Source organism: Amblyomma americanum, chromosome 6 (assembly GCF_052857255.1).
Source record: "Amblyomma americanum isolate KBUSLIRL-KWMA chromosome 6, ASM5285725v1, whole genome shotgun sequence".
NCBI lineage: Eukaryota > Metazoa > Arthropoda > Arachnida > Ixodida > Ixodidae > Amblyomma > Amblyomma americanum.
The window spans coordinates 7,549,937-7,568,454 of NC_135502.1; the positions used below are offsets into that span (position 1 = coordinate 7,549,937).

General features: G+C 41.2%; 1 protein-coding gene across 4 annotated transcripts in view; it reads right to left on the minus strand.

The window, feature by feature from the left end:
- Window positions 1–406: 406 nt before the first annotated feature.
- LOC144136236 (uncharacterized) overlaps window positions 407–18,518 on the minus strand; it is a 554,206-nt gene continuing 536,094 nt past the window's right edge. For 2 of the 4 annotated variants that reach the window (XM_077668404.1, XM_077668402.1), the window contains exons 19-21: window positions 16,744–17,001; window positions 8,655–8,904; window positions 407–5,841 (exon numbers count right to left, since the gene is read on the minus strand). In XM_077668404.1, the coding sequence (XP_077524530.1) occupies window positions 8,674–8,904; window positions 16,744–17,001 (489 nt within the window). In that variant the 3' untranslated portion in view covers window positions 407–5,841; window positions 8,655–8,673. Of the gene's footprint in view, window positions 5,842–8,642; window positions 8,905–16,743; window positions 17,002–18,518 lie in introns of all 4 variants that reach the window. The other 2 variants (XM_077668403.1, XM_077668401.1) reach the window with 1 other exon arrangement.

The following is an 18,518-nucleotide window of genomic DNA, read 5'->3' on the forward strand; positions in this document are numbered from 1 at the left end:
AGTAGAGAATGACCAATTCTGCCTATATGGGCATTAACCCATTAACGCTATTGTGTTATATCCTTCAGGCAAAGTTCCCTCCAAATTTTTTTTTACAGGTTTGTTGTTCTCTTGCTTGACATAGTGTCACTGTGATGGCAAAATGCAGTGCCCCTCTATTAAATGCATAGAAAGGACAGCGCCATAGTGAATTCATCGTACATCAGACTGTCAAAAGTGAAGCTTCTCTTTCCCATTGGAGGAAACTAAAGGAATGGTGTGCAATGCTTTCTCGACTTCTCTGAGCTCTGAAGAACTGATTAAATTTCCATTCAATAAAAATTCGAACTGACTCAAAACACCCTGCAGGCAAGAGCTCCTTGGCAATTTGAGATGATCAGAAAGATTAAGGTCACAGCACAAAAACCAGTTCTTAGCTTTTTCTTTATTTCCGTGTGCAGCACTACTACAAAACAAAAGACGTGATTAATCACATTACAGGGCAAACGAGAAAGCTACTGGGATGATACAACGCAAATCATACGGGGACACATCACACTTGGCATGAAAGAAGCAGGCAAGCTATTCTACTATGCTTCGGGCACTGACCAGCGGAACAACTTGTTAACAGTGGGGACCACAAGAGTAGATAATCAAAAGCGAGCACAACTTCTGAGCTAGACAGCACTTTTTTTTTTTCAGAAAAAAAAAAAGTTCGGTATGAATGGCACCCTCAGTTACCTGTAAACCTGAGTGGTTTTCAGTGACTTAAACAATGTTTAGTACTCTCTAGAGTCTACTGTTGACAAGGAGTGTACAACAATTATACATACAGGTGCTGCAGCGATTGAGAACTAGCCTGCTGATGTGGTTTACTGTGTGTCAGCAGTGGCTTAGGATTCCAGTCAGCCTGCTGTGTAGGCCCAACCCCATCTCTCAATAACCATGTACTTAGGAATGGAGCACGCATATATTAAGAACCGTGTGTGTATGTGGTGCCTTGTATGCCTTGTAGATTTGTCTTCATTTGACAGAATCAGAGCTCACACAAAGAGAAAACATCAACACTCGCACAGATGAGAATGTATCAAAATGTCACAGTTGACAAAAAAGCGAACAGTGATATGATGTCGATTGCCACCCAAGCGCCATGCCGTCATTCACAGAGCATCTTCCTCTTCAGCCTAGAGAAACTATGAACTCAATGCTTTTTGACACCAAAAAGATATTTGCAGTAAACAACTAAACCAAGGAAACGCACGCAGCCTGGGTTGCCATCTGTTGCCCAAAGGTGAACCATCATACAAGCATGTATATGTGATCCCTGGGTGAAATACATGTGCAAATAGTGCACGCTGTATAAATTCTGCCCTAAGTGTAAAACACTTTGGATGCTGCCACATGGAGTAGACAACGATATGTTGGATAAGTGCCCTTTCTCCTTTATCTCACCACTATGAGGCAGATTTGACCAAGCATTGACTAAAATTCTGAATCGACACAAACGTGACATGAGGAGCACTTTTGCAAGACTGTATCTCTTTTTCGTTGCACTGAAGATCTTCACAAGAGTTAAAACTTCAATGTATAATCTGTGTGGCATGAGCTTGTTGCAGATAAGAAATTCACTGTTAACACCACAAAGTGCCTTATGTCAAGCCAGCTCAGACAGTTGTCTGCAACAGAGAAAGATACTCTGATTTCAAGGCACATATGCTGCTATCTAGCACTGTCTTTCACCAGACAGCAGTGGATTCAACAAGTGAAATGTTGTCAGGCTAGCTCAACATTAATTAATATCATGCAGCTCTGGTTGTTTTGCTGCTCACAAGTTGCGAACACAATTTTGTCGCAAGGTAAGCTGAAGCGAAGAATGCCATTTGCCAGAAGCTGGCAACGACTGTTTGCATGACCGAGCTATTCATATGCATAAAATAATATGCATGCAATGCCTGCTGTGCATGGACATACAGTTTCACATATTAAAGATAGAAATTAAAAAGAATGAATGTCATTAAAATGAAAAAAAAAAAAAATTCAAGAACACTGCACAGAACAAGCGTACTTCACTGAACTAAGGTGATGTTTGCACAGTAAAATGTGTTTAACATCACGCCGTAAGCTGTATAGCTTTCTGCTGACCAGAAGCAAGACTGGCACAGTAATGTGGATCGTCCTTCAGGTGTGTGAGTCTTTCATTCAATTTGTCACCCCAGCCCACTCGTAAATCATATTGACCCTTGTGAAAACATTTGCTGTCAACTTCATCAGCTGAAATACACCAATACAAACTTCAGCAGTAGGAGCTGCACATAGCACATTGTCTTGGTAGCACTGAAGAATGGGCACCAAAGCACAGCAACACGATGCCTAAAAGATGAGAAAAAATACAGCAATGCCTGGACCCAAAATTGTTGACATAACAGTGTCACACATTTATAAATGTAGCATCAGAAAATTAGGCGATGATGCATGAGAATGAAAGTGAACAAAACTGCCATTCCCGAGTTTTCTCAATGTGCACTATCTACAGAGCAATTTGCCGTTTGGATACATAAGGCAGAGAAAGAAGTTGGAGTCAAACACATAAGTGGATGAACCAAGCAAATATATTGTTCACCTGTTGACTTAGAAGTTTGTAGTTGGCATAAAGAGGCACATGGATACAAATGAACTTGCTCATTCAAATCAAACTAAGCATCTATAGCTGTTTGTTTGCTCTTTTCAGATCAAAGAAACTGCATCAGAAAATTTCAAAAAGAATTGATAACCTCCTGCCACACACTGATGCTGTGTGCTTGAACGAAGTTCTGCCTAAACAACTGTTTGCTATGAAACTAGCTACCCACAGCAAGAGAACAGCACCACAAGTTATTTTCAAAAGTTCCTCACATGGCCTCTTAATGCCCCCGGGCCACACATAAAACATGGAATGAACATCTGAAATTGAGGAGTTAGTGTGCACCCTCTGCTTTTGACTGCACCGAATGGTCATACGAAGCTTTAGTCTCAACTCAAAGCTTAACAGGACCTTTTATCTGAACGAAAAAAAGCTGTCCCCACTGTGCAACAAAAGCTCAACCTCAAGGCTGCTGATACTATACAGCTCTTACAAATCGCCATGTACTCAAGATGAGCTTACATATGTGTGTTCCACAAGTTACAGGCAAAAGAACCAATCAATACCTGAAAAATATTTGAATGAAGCTATGTCTCGCCGTTAAAGCTTACATGCTTGGCTACTACCTTCAGCTTCTGAACTCAGGAATTAAAGCACAATACTTAAAAACAAAGAACTGAGATAGCCGATAAAAATATGCAGTGAGTATTCAGTGTCTGCATAACCCCTTACATTATCATCAACATCTAAACTAATTCCTTTCCTTTCCACAAAACCTTGCAATGTTTAAAGCTACACACTACAATTATCACCGTAGTAAGTCCTTCTTCCTAAATGTGTACGAATTAGCATGCGGCTTCTCAATGCATAATTTTGTTGCTTCTTTAACTTTACAGGTGATTATTTTAATTTGGGTAATGAAAACACGACCAACTCTCGGTAACTTGAACAGAAAGGGGACAAAGTTTTGTTAGAATGATGCAGATGTCAAATTAAAGAATGGCTTATTAATCCACTTTATACAAATAGCAAAGCATTGGTTCCAATAGATGGCTTGTTTGAATGAGTCTAGTTCGAACTGATGAGAATTCACTGTAGGTGCGGATCATTTGTAACACCATGGCAAAAAAAAAAAAAGACTTCCAATAAAGTTACCTTGAAGGCACAATGATGAAAAGAAAGAAAACATGAAAAATGTCAAATTAGGCACCAAAGTGCGACTGCCTGCCGCAGGTGAACAAGAGCATAGCATGCTATGCTAAATGCTCAACAACACATGACCATGACTGAAGAATTATGTCTATTCTTAATGATCAAATGACAATCCCTGCCAACTCTCTAGTATGGCACCAGTTGCTCCTGTTTCATTACCATACAGTCTCAGGAACTATGAAATTACAAGCGAATGTGCCGATGTGTTCTGAATCTTTCAGTAATTAGTTAAATGTTGCATCATTATTGAGCTGCGACGTAATGCCCTTAGACGCGAAGCAAAAACACAAAAAAACTCAGTGTGTGTTTCAAAACGTTGCAACACCCGCAACAGTGTTAGTAATGAAGATTTTGTCTACACAGAATTCACAGCCCGATGACACTGACAATAGAAAAAAGGCAGAAAAAATCTCCTGCAATATCAATGCCATGTTTCTTATCTTAGCTCAGTGAACTATCACACACATTCCACATCATGAAACATTATTGCCAAGCCTCAGTAATGTCAATTTATGACTTAGACACAAGCACTTCTCAAGTACAGATAACCATAAATACAAGATTAAATTGCTGTTAGCATATCTACATTTCTACTGAAAAGGAAAAGACATCATGTATATCCAGTTAAAACGAAGCAAACTTGTAACACACTGATATCCACAATGCAGAATTTTTCAGTGTTATTGAAGCTAATGTACACCAGTTGGAACTTTTCTCTATAAACTGCTAGAAATTTTGGAATTGGCTCACAATGCAAGTGAAAACAAAACATGAAGTCTGCTCTACACAGACTTCCCTAACATGGTAGTATGTACAAAAATGCAGATCACACCTTACAAACAGCATCTTGAAGAGTGAGAAAGCATGAGAAATATAATCTTTCGTTTTCGGAGCATGGAATTTTTTTTTCTCTTCTCCCATCAGAAGCCCTGAATTTAGGAGTATCAAAAGCCTCGCTCCACGCAACACAAGCATTCATGAAAACATGTATGAAATGTTCACACTTAGTGAGACATTGATTTGCAGACTGCAGAAGAGGCCTGATTATAATTTCAACCACTTATTTCATTCAAGATGCGAATTTTGTTAAAACCGGTTTCTGGAACAGCACACTGATATTAACAATTGACAAATTTAGCTCATCAATTATAACGAAGCATTTACTTCAAGGGCAGCACCAATTTAAGATAAATGAGCATGCCTACAAGCATGTGACAAGTAACCAGGCATCCAACTTGCTTGTAAAATAGTTTCCATGCTGAATCCATCTAGTCATACCTGCTCACTCAATAAAACCATGTGAGTTAAGCTGCCAGACCAGTGCATACTACAAAGACAGAAAGCCATACGTCAGGAAAGGGGATTTTAGACGATGTTCACAAGAATGGCAAAAAGAAAAATTCTAAGAAAAAATAAAGTGTGGAAGGCTACAAATAACTGTTTTGTTTCTCCAGGTCTACACTTTTAAAGAAAACAAGAAAAACCATGGCAATACCTGCTGGTGCTGCTCAGGACCATGCAGCATATGTAGCTATGAAAAATAAAAAAGAAATAACAAGAAAGGATTTCCTCTGAAACAGCAGATATGACAACTTCCAGAGGTTGTTTCAAATGCCACGACAGACAGCTCACATTCACACAATCAACACATGTTCCTGCCGGTGTTCCCAAGCAAAAATCTCGGGCTCCCTTTTGTCGATGTGAGACTAGTTTGCCAGACTGTCACTGCACACTTTTCAATGCAGAAGCACTGCTTCTTTTTCTTCCTTCTTTACATCCACACTCTTCCCTGCTCTCGTCACCGCATTACGGCTTGCCAGTCAGTTGTTCTCATCAGAGTTCACAGAATTGTGAGGCTGGCCTCGTGATTGGACAAGCACGCCATGTCAAGTCCTGAAGAAGTAGCTGCCACGTTTCCTCTCTCTGAAAGGAGGAACCTGGTGCTTCGTTGGCTTCTGTTGTAGATGAAAGCTTGGCAAGGCCTCTCCTTAGCGCTGCACTCCAATGTCCATGAAGCTCAAGTGCTGGCACTGTAAGTTAGGGCACACTGTCAGCCTTGCAAAAAGCAACAACACACAAAAAGCATTACTCAAGCAATCTGCATTGCTTTTATGTTCCAAAATTAGACTGGAGGATATGACGATTGCTCTGATGGAGGACAAGATAATAATTTTGATTACCCTGTTTTCTCATGAGTAGAATTAAATCTCAACACCTTGCCACCATTGATATCTGGCCACACAGGCCAATACTGAACCCATGCATTGCAGTGAGTGCAACTGCTCGGCCAGTGTGGCAGGAACAGACACGAAAAAGTGACTATGAAAACCCAGCTGATTTGAATGTGAAATAGCATTCAGACTGGCCAACAATTGGAAGGGCCAGTAGTAAAACACACTTATCAACTAACAACAATTATCAGACAGTGCGACAACCACAGCAAGCGGTTCTGCTCCAGCAACAAAGCCAAGCACAGTAAAAGAAATTTTTGGCTGGGCACAATGTATGTCAATGGCAATTCGATACCCCATAGTCGTTGAGTGCAGTGACAAAGGTCAAAGCATACGCAAATGCCTCTCTCCATTCTAAAACAGTCAAGCGATCTCCCATTCGTGAACTATGTACACTCGTAGCTATTGTGGCCTATTTCACTGATGCCACTAGAGGTCCCATTATAATAAAATCTTGATACGAATCTGACAGGGTTGCGAAGAATGTTTGTATCATTTGAAATTGGAATCATCCAAAACTACTACCCAAGGCTCGGGCGAAACTATACTATGCCCTACATATAGGCTGGCACCACAAACACGTCAACATCCAAATTTTGAACGGTCGTTTCTGTAAAAAAAGGTCGCCCTGCATGAGCGCAACAAGGACTGAAAACAGTATGTGTTAACTGGTGTGGTTTATGCAGATACAAAATGCGTTATATTCAATGGGAGCCTAGATGGGGATTTGACTTTGATACACTCAAAAAAACCTGCCGTGTAAGCAGGTAGGTTTTAACGAGGGTTTACTTATTTTCTTGCATGAGATTTCAATGTGTGGTTATTTTTACAGTAGGCTATGTAGATAAAGGATTAATAATAAAATTTCTCAAACATGGCTATGCACAGGGCATATTAGAAAACAATGTTAGATGCATTTTTTCCAAAGAGCTAGTAAGCAAAACAGTTTACTCCTCAAACTACAGCCATCCTGCAGTCGTCAAGACACTGCCACCTGCTGTTACCCAAGTAACCTCAGAAAGCCATCAGACATTTGATGAATGCTCATCCTAGATATTTGCTTAGCCAAGGAGCATCCTTGTAATGGTAATTGTGGCTTCACGACATATGTACAAAGCAAAAATTTAGTTCCTCAAGCGAAAATGAAGCCCCTCTATATGCAACCTTCATTAAAGATTAGGCTCTCATGAAGAATTCACAAATGCTCAGACTGACACTTTACAGCACAATATCTTGTCTGACAGGGTTTTAAATTTTAGTTTACAGGCCAACAGAATAGTGGCCCTAATAATGAATCTGTGTGCTCAAAAACAAGCAAACTTTCAAAAAACACATTTTGTTACTAAGAAGTGAGTGCATGCTGTTTGCAACCAAAAGCATAGACATTTTTTTTTTCATGCATTTTAAATCTGCTATTATTTATTCGCTGCTGCACTGTAATATCCATACAAATCTAACAGATACTCAACATCAAATATAGTATTTATTCAAAAAGATGTCTGGATTTTGTGGTGCGCACCCCAAGGATATTAGTGGTTACCTGGGTAAAAGAAAATTCAGCACTACATAAGTGCAAAATCCTAACTATTGCTTTCATCCTTTGTAGCACAGCGAGACTCATGTTGCCCCACTAGATTTAAGTGCTGGCAAATGGACAACGGTGCACCTACATATATCTTTGTGTGCTGAATACTCCCGAAGAATTAAGCACATCATTCAGCATGTTTTTTTCTATCGCTAATAGGCCTCCTAGGTGTTCAGTGCGCTTTTACAAAGGGGTGTAGAGTTTAAAGCCGGTATTGGCAGGAAAAATTAAATTTGAAAAATGGTTCAGCTTTCGAGCCCTTTTCATCCGTCAACTGCCTCATAATGCTCCTTCAAGCAATTTTCAACTCTACTCCATGCTTTCCAATACGTCGATAATACTGAGGTATGGATAAGGACCTCATTCGAGGTATTTTTACGAAATTGTCGGTACAAATATGCACCCCCTTTTTTTCTACAAAACCAGTGGTCAGAACAGCTAGAACGTGATGCCATTCAATTCCTAGAGTCATTCTGAGTGCAATTTTACCATTTGTATGCATGTGAGACATGTATACAGCTTGCGCATTATAAAGGGTTAAGCTGGACTAGTTGTCTTTTCTTGCATGTGCCTGCATGATATCCGAGAAACATAAATATGACTCCAAAGTAAACAACACAGAACAGCAATGTGCATCAGTGTCCAGTGTTGCTCACCCCTAAATCCTGAACATATTCTAAAGCAGTGAAAGATGCAAAGCCACACAAAGCTCTTAATCCTGTGTACATTGTACAATTAACTCCAACTTGCAAAGAATGCAGTGGTTTGAAATGCTTGATTGCTGATATGGCCTCCTCACAAAGTGCAAGGTTTTGACAAACACAATTTCTACAAAACTGAGGCAGGAAGGAAGTAGATGCTAAAAACCAACGCTGCGCTTGGAACGGAAAGCATGGCAACGTAAAGGAAATGCAACTGTATATTTTCAAAACATTATTTCCAAGAGCTATTTGTTATTCCGGTCATGAAAAATCGATTCACTTAGATAACCTGTTTTTATTGAGCAGAAACAGACCTTCGCTGTCACCTGAGGTGGCAGATGATGCTCAGTCCTTGAACTTGTGCCGGGACCGGGTGGCAGGAGCTACATCAGCCTCTGTGAGGAACTCGAGGTACCCCTCTGCGCCAGTGAAGATGACGTCCACCCAGATGCGCATGGCTTCTGCCGTGGGGGCCATCAGGTGGAAGGTGCGCTCATACGTCTTGACACAGAAGGTCACACGTGGGTTGGGGCTCTTGACTGAGTGCAGGTGGTCTACGTACACCTCCTCTATGGCCTGTGAAGGCAGAAATAGACAAACCAGTGTTGGCTGCAGGGCACACAGGACAAATGATGTTGGTGCAACAAGTGCCACAAACAAATGGCACCCATTAAAAGAGAACTGAGAAAAAAAAAAAGGTGAAAATAAGTGATAATGCTGTCCTGTCCTTACTTTTTTCCTCAGATTCTTTCATGCTTATACTCCTCATGTACACGTGCAGGGCAAAATTCAGGATTTGAGCAAGCCTCCATTTTATGTCAGACTTCCACACATTTGCTACACTGTTACACTTTGGAGCAAGGAAACTTGTATCAGCCACTCGTGCTGAAGTGATCACTATCTAAACATCAGCTTGCAAGTGTGGTAGGAATTTAGCCCCACCTGCAGGCCCTACTTATCGCAAAAACATGCCACTTATAGTAACTTCACTCATTGTACAAATATGTGAGGCACCACAAACCTGTGACATGACTGCCACGCAGTAAAAAGGAAAAATTTCGAACTGTTTGCCAAACCCTCAATAAAAGCACGCATGACCACACACAGCCCATTCATGAGAGTGCAGTTATGACATACTATTACAGTGACGCCTTACACCCAAGGCACCGTAGGCAATGTGCTCCATACAGTGAACTCTCATTTGAGTTAACTTCAAGGGACCGAAGGAAATAGTTCACTTAACTGAAAGTTCACTAAACTGAATATATACTAGACCAACATAAGACATGGCATACAGAGTCAAAAGTTTGAAGTGCAATTCATGGAGCATAAGACATGGCATCCATAGTGTTAAAAATATGTGAAATGGAATTTATACATATCAAGAAGTACAAGATGCATAACAGTTATAATGCTGCCTTTCTCACTTTGAAAAAAAATCTGTAATCTTCTTCTGCACTTGTACATTTAAAGCACAGGAAGTAACAAAACTGTCCAAAGAGTCAACGTTTTTGTGCACTTCTGGCACAGCTTGCTGTTGAGACACAAAGTCTCTCAACTTTCCAATATGCCCTACAACCTCAGCAAGACTTATAGGGCTTGAAACTGGCTCTGCAGTTGCCTCTTCTTCGTCGCACTCTTCTTCTTCAGGCCAAACATTAGAAACAATCTCCAGATCCGCCTGTCCAGCACAGGTAATCAGTGCACTGTCACACTGTGCATAGTCTTCAAATGAAGTACTATTGCTATCGACCACCAGCTGATGACAGATCTCTGTCCACATCGCGGAGTCTATCATCTCGTCTCGCTGTTCCTCAGGCTCGCATTCATTGCTCAGGGGGGAAAGGCCAGATTTCTGCCAGAAGTTTCTAATGGTAGCCGGAGTTACTGACCACCAGGAGCCTGTCACCATCTCGGCCGCCTGCCTGACGTTGGTGGGGGCATTGCTGCCAACCCTCAGATTGATCAAAATCCGCTGAACCAGCCGCCGTCGGTACTCCACCTTCAAGTTTTGAATGATGCCCAGGTCGAGCGGTTGAAGCACAGCCGTGCAGTTAGGTGGAAGGTATTCGACACGCACACTGCTGAAATGGACATCGACAAGGTGGGCTGAGAAATTGTCCACTATCAGAAGAATGCTTCTCTTTGCCTTCCTCATTTCTTCGTTCAGGGTCAGGAGCCATTCGCTGAATATATTCCTGGTCATCCATGCCTTCTGGTTGCTTTTATAGGTACATGGCAGTAAAGGGAGACCTTTAAACATCGTGGTTTCGCGTATTTCCCTATCACTAGCGGCTTGAGCTTGTGGGTGCCACTGGCGTTGCAGCACAAGAGCACAGTAACTCTAACCTTTGAATGCTTCCCGCCTTTGCAACTGTCGTCCTTGAAAGCCATTGTCTCGTTTCGAAGAGTATGATAAAACATACCAGTCTCATCCGTGTTGTAAACGTCGTCAGGTGAATATCCGATAATGACATCGCGAAGTTTTTCATTCCTCCAAGTTCTCGCTGCCTCTTGGTCGGCATCCTTGTTTTCGCTGCAAATCGTTTTCCACGTGATCCTATGCCTATCCCGAAATCGTGCAAGCCATTCACTGCTTGCTTCGAAGCCGCGAACATCCAGAAGAAGAGCAAATTTCTTTGCTTTGCCCTGTATCATCGGGCCGGACATTGGAATGTTTTGGGATCGTAGATCACGAAGCCATACCCCAACGGCATCATCCACTTCTTGGAAGTACCCCGTGCAGAGTCGTTTCCTGGCGGGATTCATCGAAGTTTCTTCTTCAAGCTTCGATTTTTGTTTCACAATTGTTGACAACGTTGACGGTGCAATTCCATAGTCCTTTGCAACGTCCACTTGCCTTTGACCGTTGTCCAGGCGTTGAAGGATTTCCAGCTTGTCCGAGAGAAACAACCACTTCCGTTTCGTCACACTCATCTCGAAAGTGGGCACGCGAATTGCCGATGTTGCATAAAACTGGAAGGCTGAATGGAGCCGATGAAAAACGCACCACGTGGGTTGTTTGTGTGCACACGCGGAACCGACGAGACTGGAAAGAAAGAGACGACGACCATGCCAGGACTAGCTGGTCGGAAAAAAAAAACACACACATCACGTGGTTCGTGGTGTGGCAGATCGCCGCTTTGTTCTGGCACCGCTGTAAGCGCTAGCGATGTTGCTTTGTTCATGGCCTTTGAGATCACATGCACGCTCGTTTCGCTCGGGTGATCTCGGAGAACATGCCTCATTGCCGTTCGTCTTCCGCGCCGCCGCTTTGCCCCAGGGGCGCTGTAGCGCCAGCGATGGAGCGGCACTACACTGCCGCTGGAGCGGCGGTTTGATGAGGGCGGGCATCGGTTGCGCCTGCAGTGCAGGGCGCAAAACTTCGTTGAACTGATCGGAAAAATAAGCCTGAGTCCTCTGAACGAGTTCGTTTAAGTGAAACCTTTTTGCATAGAATTTATAAGAAAACTGCCGGGGATTTTTAAAAAGTTCGTTATACTGAAATATTCAATAAACCGATGTTCGTACAGCTGAGAATTTACTGTACACCTCTCACAATGAAAGCTTCAACAATGATGGCAGGGGTAATTTGGGTAATATTCGAGCTCATACTGGCAAGTGGCCAATGGGACCGCAAGATCACTATCACACAATACTACAGCAAAAAAAAAAAAAAAATGCCGGCTTCACCTGGTTCAGCACACTGTAAAAGCGAGGTGAATGTTACCGCACTGTTTAAGTGCTGGATTTAATCCCCACCTCCCACACCTCTGAAACGGTTCAGGTCACCGATTTGCATCAATGCAACAAACAGCACATTAGTTATGTTATATCACATCCAGAAATGGAATGTCCTTGGTGCCATATAATCCTCCTGTATATCAAGAGAAAAACGAACAATGCACCCAACTTAAAAGCTTATAATCTGCAGCTATGGATTCATTGGCATGAAAGCAGAATTTTTCATTTAATAAGCCCTGTGTAAAGAGCCATTTAAGAAATAAACATACATAATATGATGTAACAACAATAATAGCTGTGTACACAGAACTTTCTTGACTGTGCACATATTTAGTGGTTGTGTAGGTGCAAACTCTATTTGTATGCAAGCAGGTAATTGTGTTTGTTCAAACATATTTGTGGCAAACACCAAGATGTTATCATAACCTATGCAGACATGCACACGAGTTTCTGGCTATTTTTACTGCTGCTGTATCTCTAGAATGCATTTATACAACAGCATTTTGTTCTTTATGCAAAGCTCTTCTTACACAGTTGTGCCAAAGCAAGAGTTCCACATCCTTAACTCTTCAGGTCTACCTTGCTGCATACAAGTGCTTTCAAAGATAAGGCGACAACACAGGCAGCATGAAGTAACTGATAAGAACACTTGCTAGGGTGTTTTGCTGTGCGATCGATTGATGAGAGTGGACAAAGTCCACGTAGAAGTGTTCCAACATTGAAGAGATTACGCAGATATGGATACCTCGATAAGCAAGACCAGGGGACATTTGTGCTCCTGCTGCAAATACTTCCAACCTGAAAGAGTGTAAGGCAGCACAACTTCGGTTCAGCCAGCTGCAATATAAGCTTTGGAAGCCTGATTTCACCAGTACTCTACTCACTGTTGTAAGGAACCAATCCTTACGCCCCTGTTTTGTGACAAGTAACAACAATTGCCTAGTTATATACAGAGTGTGCATCTACACAACTACTAAATAAGTGCAGCGTAAATAAGCCTCTCCATAAGGAAAGCCAATGCTGATGGTAGCACCTGTAAATGCCTTCTGGGTAGCAGAGAACTATGGTGGACCAATTTTCCGCATCTCTCCTTGATGCCTATTAAGCGGGGCCACTGCCCCTCTTGCCCCCATCTGTGTGTGCCTATGGTATACAGTAAAAGAACTCTTTGTGCACGATTATGGTTGTTGTTGCATCATATCACGTGTGTTTATTTTTTAAATGGCCACAGCAAGGGGCATAGTATTAAACGAAACATTCTGCTTTCATGCCAAAAAAGCCATAGAGCTTCCCTCTTTCCAATTTATCGCCCGTCACAAATTGTGGTCTTAAAGTGTTCACTTTTCACATCACTAGCAAGAACCTTCGCACTTTTAGAAAATCTATGCTTGCTAATTTTTCATCTCTGCACTCAAAATGAATCCTTTGCCTTATGAATGAGTGAAAACCCATATATTGCGACTATTTCCCTTGCCAAACAAGGATTTTGAGCACAAAAATTCAAAACCCATGGGTCATGCCCATACACGTGAGGATGATGAAATGCAAGAAATTAGCATTTATAATGTTTAATGACAACATGAGACCCTGATGACCATGCTCTGTTCAAAGCATATTGAAAAAAACCTAAGCAAAGAGTTACGAGGCTGTGCATCAAGCCCACTTGCTTGAAAACAATACCGAAAATAATCCTAAGGTTAGTTGCAAATTTCTAAATGATACTTTCCTTCAGAAAAGCAAAAGCAAGAGATCAGAAGAGTCACTACATTTTCAGGTGTAAAAGTCGCGTTTTCAAAATTGTTTGTTGGTGTGACTTACACAATGCAGCAACTTATATATGGTGAAAAACGATGTGCCACTGCACTGATTTGTGCTGTGTCTATTAATTACAATTGAAAAGTAAATTGATGTGTAAAAGTGGACCAAATCGAGTTATTTTTACAATGTTAACTTATGGGTAGAATCATAATATCGCCCCAAATGAACTGAATGCGGTGGCGGTGCATACAGTCCAGCCATATTTTAGGTAGTTTAGATTTGCATAAGTTTACCTTCGCATGTGCTATGTGTTGTCCTTGTGTACATGATGCCACTTATGAGGTGAAGGAGCTACAATGCAAAATCAAAGTAGTGTGCCGTTGAATATGTGCTGGAGAATTATAACCGGGCAGCACGGATGTTAGTCCGAAGAAAGCAAAAAATTATCTAGAACGGCACAAAGTTGTAAGATCGCTCCAGTCGATGAAGCCAACAAAAAGAAGGCAGACCACCGTACGAAGGCACACTGGCCAGAGCTGGAGAATTGTATGCGCATGGCAGCTGACACAAGCATGTATTTCTGTTGCACTCTCTGGAGAAGGGGTCCTCAGCATGTTTTTAAAACACTCACCAAATGAGCAGGCACGTCTTATACATATGCGACATAGGTGTGGATTTTTTTGGAAAAACTGCTGTTGCAGGGGGGCTGCCATTTATACACAGGTGACAGTTATAAACCAGAAAATATAATTAAATCGTAATGCAACAAATAGCATGGATTGTGATGGCCTTGAAATTAAACCAACTAATTTTGTGGCAAATATATTAGTGCCATGCTTAGCACATATATTAACACTTCACTCTTACTGGCTACCTTTCCTAAGGAGATAAAAAATGCTAAAGTTTGTTATCTGTAAAGAAAGTGAAAAAAATGTGTACATCTATCGTAAAATTTGTCTTTTCTATTTTTCCAAAGATTTGGGAAAAGTTACCCTTAAACAACTGACAGCTTTCATTAATAAACATGCCATAATAACAGATTTTCAATTTGAATTTTTTAAAAGAAAACCACTGAATCGGCCTTGCTGTACAAAAAGAAATTATACTACAATACAAAGCTTCTAATTGTTTCAATTGCGATATATTACTCCATACATTAGGAGGGTTTGGCATTCACGGTCTGCATTTTAATTTATTTCACTTATACCTAATGAAATGTCAACAGACAATTATTGTTGATGGAAACAGATCCAACTTTCAACCGGCATACTGTGGCCTTCGTCAAGGCAAACTTCATGGACACTTATTTTTTTAATGCCTAGATTAATGGTACAATAAATATAGCAGACGGCGTAAAATGCATCCTGTAGACCAACAACACCAGTCTTTTTCTTAGTGGTTCTTCTCCAGAAATCTTACTTCACAAAGGTTACATTTCTTACATTACCGAATGAATGGGCTAAAATGAAATGGCTTAACAGTAAACACCAAAAAGATTGAACTGCTTTTTTTGGGCACTTAATTTTTCACTAACTACTAGGACCCCAATCTTACTCAATAATAATGACATTCAAATAGTTGAAACTTTCAGTAACCAAGATATCCAAATTGTTGAAACTTTCAAGTCCCCTGGCATCATTTTTTATGCATATACAAGATGGAATTATCACATAAGCCATACTATGAAAAAGCTATGTCAGTGGGTTTCTATCAGGATGTACGTATGAATTTTTCTCTTGTCTAAAACTTAACTTACAATGCAATCCTACAATCACATTTAAACTACTGCCACTTTGCTTGTGCAACAATGTCAAGAGCTAACCATAACAAATGAATAGTTATGCAAAAGAAAACAATTAGGGTTTCTGCTTTAGCTGCTCATATTGAGCATGCACCGAGGGTTTTTCTTTCAGTATAATATTATACCTGTTGATTGCCTCAATGAATGACTGCCCTTTAATGTACTATTTTAAGTTTTCTCTGCCTCATGCCTATAAATTTCGCAGTTCTCTTGCCAAGCTAATGTTTAAAATGGAAAGCGTAAAGCGAGGCTCCGATAAATAGGTTCTTCTGTGCATTCGAATTTAGTATGGCAAGCATGCATTATTGTTCCTAATACCGCATATATTTAATTAATACCAGGAAAATAAAAGTAACAGTTATTTTCTTTCTCTTCAGGATTTTAAGTTTTACTTAAAAGAGATGAGCAGCCTTTCCTTCGTGCTGCCTTGCATGCTTTTTAATTTAACTTTGTATTACCTCGACAATTTATCTTGCGTTCATGTCTCGAGATTCATTGTAAAGTAATTTGAACACATTATTTTATGCTGCATTTCCTGTGTGTTCAGCTGCACGTGTGGTTTCACTATCTCTGTACGGTTTTTTATTTCCTGTTTTTCCCCTGAGGGTATCATTTGCTGGCAGTGCCCAAGACACATACTCTCAAGCTGCTTTTGTCCGGGGTCCATCCCCACCATGTGTATGGGAAAGTAAAATAAAACTAACTTCAAAGTGAAAGACACTTCTCAACTTCATAGAAAATGGCTTCCTAAAAGCATGGATGTAACTTATATATGATGAAAAAAGCGGCAAGAATAAACGCAAGGACCAAGAGATACGAAAACACATGAAGAAATTATCTTTGTAGGGAAAGTTGTGGTTTTCTTCCAGACACCTGAACTGCAGCTTAAGACCACCTAAGATTAGACTGCATGTGACATGTTAGAAATACAGTGGTGAACACACAACAAACAGACAGCATGCACTGAGGTCTTGTTTCTGCGAAGAAACATGCTGTCTTGTCACAAGATGACAGATGTAATTAAAAAGTGAAAAATTTGCGCCAACGAAGTGATACAACATCAGCTTGCAGTCCAAAGTCAGGACTGCAAAGTTTCGTGACAGTGCATTTACCTGAAACGGTACACCGCCCTTTAGCTTGGTCTCAGTTTTGTCACTGAAGTAGATCAGGGCCCGGCGGTTGCGGTCAAAGACGAACCAGCGTTTTTTCCAGGAGCGCCACTTGCCCCCTAGTTTGTGCAGGTAGCCTCGGCAGGAGGATGATGTGATTTGCACATGTGGGCACAGCTCCACTTGGTGCCCAGCAGACTCCACATGCTGCCGGAGGTCACACTCAGCACCGCGTACAGGCAGGTACCGTGTCAACGGCCTCTGCATGTCCACCCCAGGTGTTATTGAAGGTGCATGGGACACGATTAACTCTACCAACAGTACAGTCAAGCATAGTTATAGCAGGTGTGCAAACATGCACACACTTGTCTTTTTTCCCTAGAACGCTCAAAGGGCACACTCTGTTGTGTACTTGTGACATTCGTCGCTGTCTGCCATCCATGCAAACTTGAATACTTAAACCGGCGTTGCTTAGAGTGCTACTTCATTTGTATGACACCAGTGTACAACTCAGTGCACTGTTTGAGCGCCCTACACAACTGTGCCAACATTTATACATCTGTATGCAGATGATATTGCAAATAATTTTTCATAAAAAAGAACATGACTTTCCACATGCAGATTTTCCCACCTGTTATTTTATTAAGCACATGGTTAAAAAGCTCAGCCAGATGGTGCTGTCTGAAAGCTCATGTAATGTTCCTGTGAGACATGACTAAATGCTGCATTACTACATGCTAGCCTAATCTGTCCTCCTCAAGAATGGCCATTTTGGGAACTTCAAGCAGCTGCCTCTCAACTATTGAAAATTGCTACCAGCTCAAGCAATAATACACAATGAGCTATATGCAGAGCTACAGCTATTTTCAAATTTTGATGTGCACCAAATTTAGCTTTGGATCAGCAATGAAGGTGTCACGCAGTAGCACGTCTGAGAGCAGTACCTTAATTTAAACAGTGGTGTAAAGCAAGCCTCATTCCCTCCCCCTGTTTTGTTCGCAATTCAAAAGTTGTTCAAAACATGACAAACAAGTGGCGATGACATTGGCACATCAGTGCTGTATTACTAGTAAGAAAACTAAATCACACGACTGCAGGAAGTCAGCACACATTTCTTGCGCATTTTGCTGTAGGTTGGCTGTATTTATAGAGGATGAAGGGGTGTGTTGGGGGCATTCTAGCTTGAGGTTCAGTTTCAATTTATGGAGGGTTAACGTCCCAAAGCGACTCAGGCTGTGAAAGACACCATAGTGAAGGGCTCCGGAAATTTTGACTACTTGGAGTTTTTTAATGTGCACTGACATCGCATAGTACACAGGCCCCTAGAATTTCGCCTCCATCGAAATTCGACCGCTGCGGCCAGGATCGAACCTGTGTCTTTCAAGTCAGCAGCCGGGCGCCATAACCACTGGGCCACCACGGTGGGTGCACCCTGGCTTCAAATTTGTAGAAGCCACCAAATGCCGTTCATGAAACCTTACTTTTTCTTAAGTACAGCAACGAGCTGTTGCATTTCTGTGTGTTTGTCAATTTACATTCAAAACCAATTGAAAATTAAATGAAATTCTAGTCCCTGTAACTAATACATTTGCATGAATGCATGAAACAGTCTAAATTTTTATCACTAAGCCAGCTGTTCAAAGTAATATTTTTTTATTTGCTAACAGAAGTTTCCTGTGGCAGTCATAATCCAGGCTGGGAGAATTATGATGCCTCCATATTGCTTATCCAACTACTAAGGCAATCGCAATCCTCCCTGTGATATTCATGAAATCAGC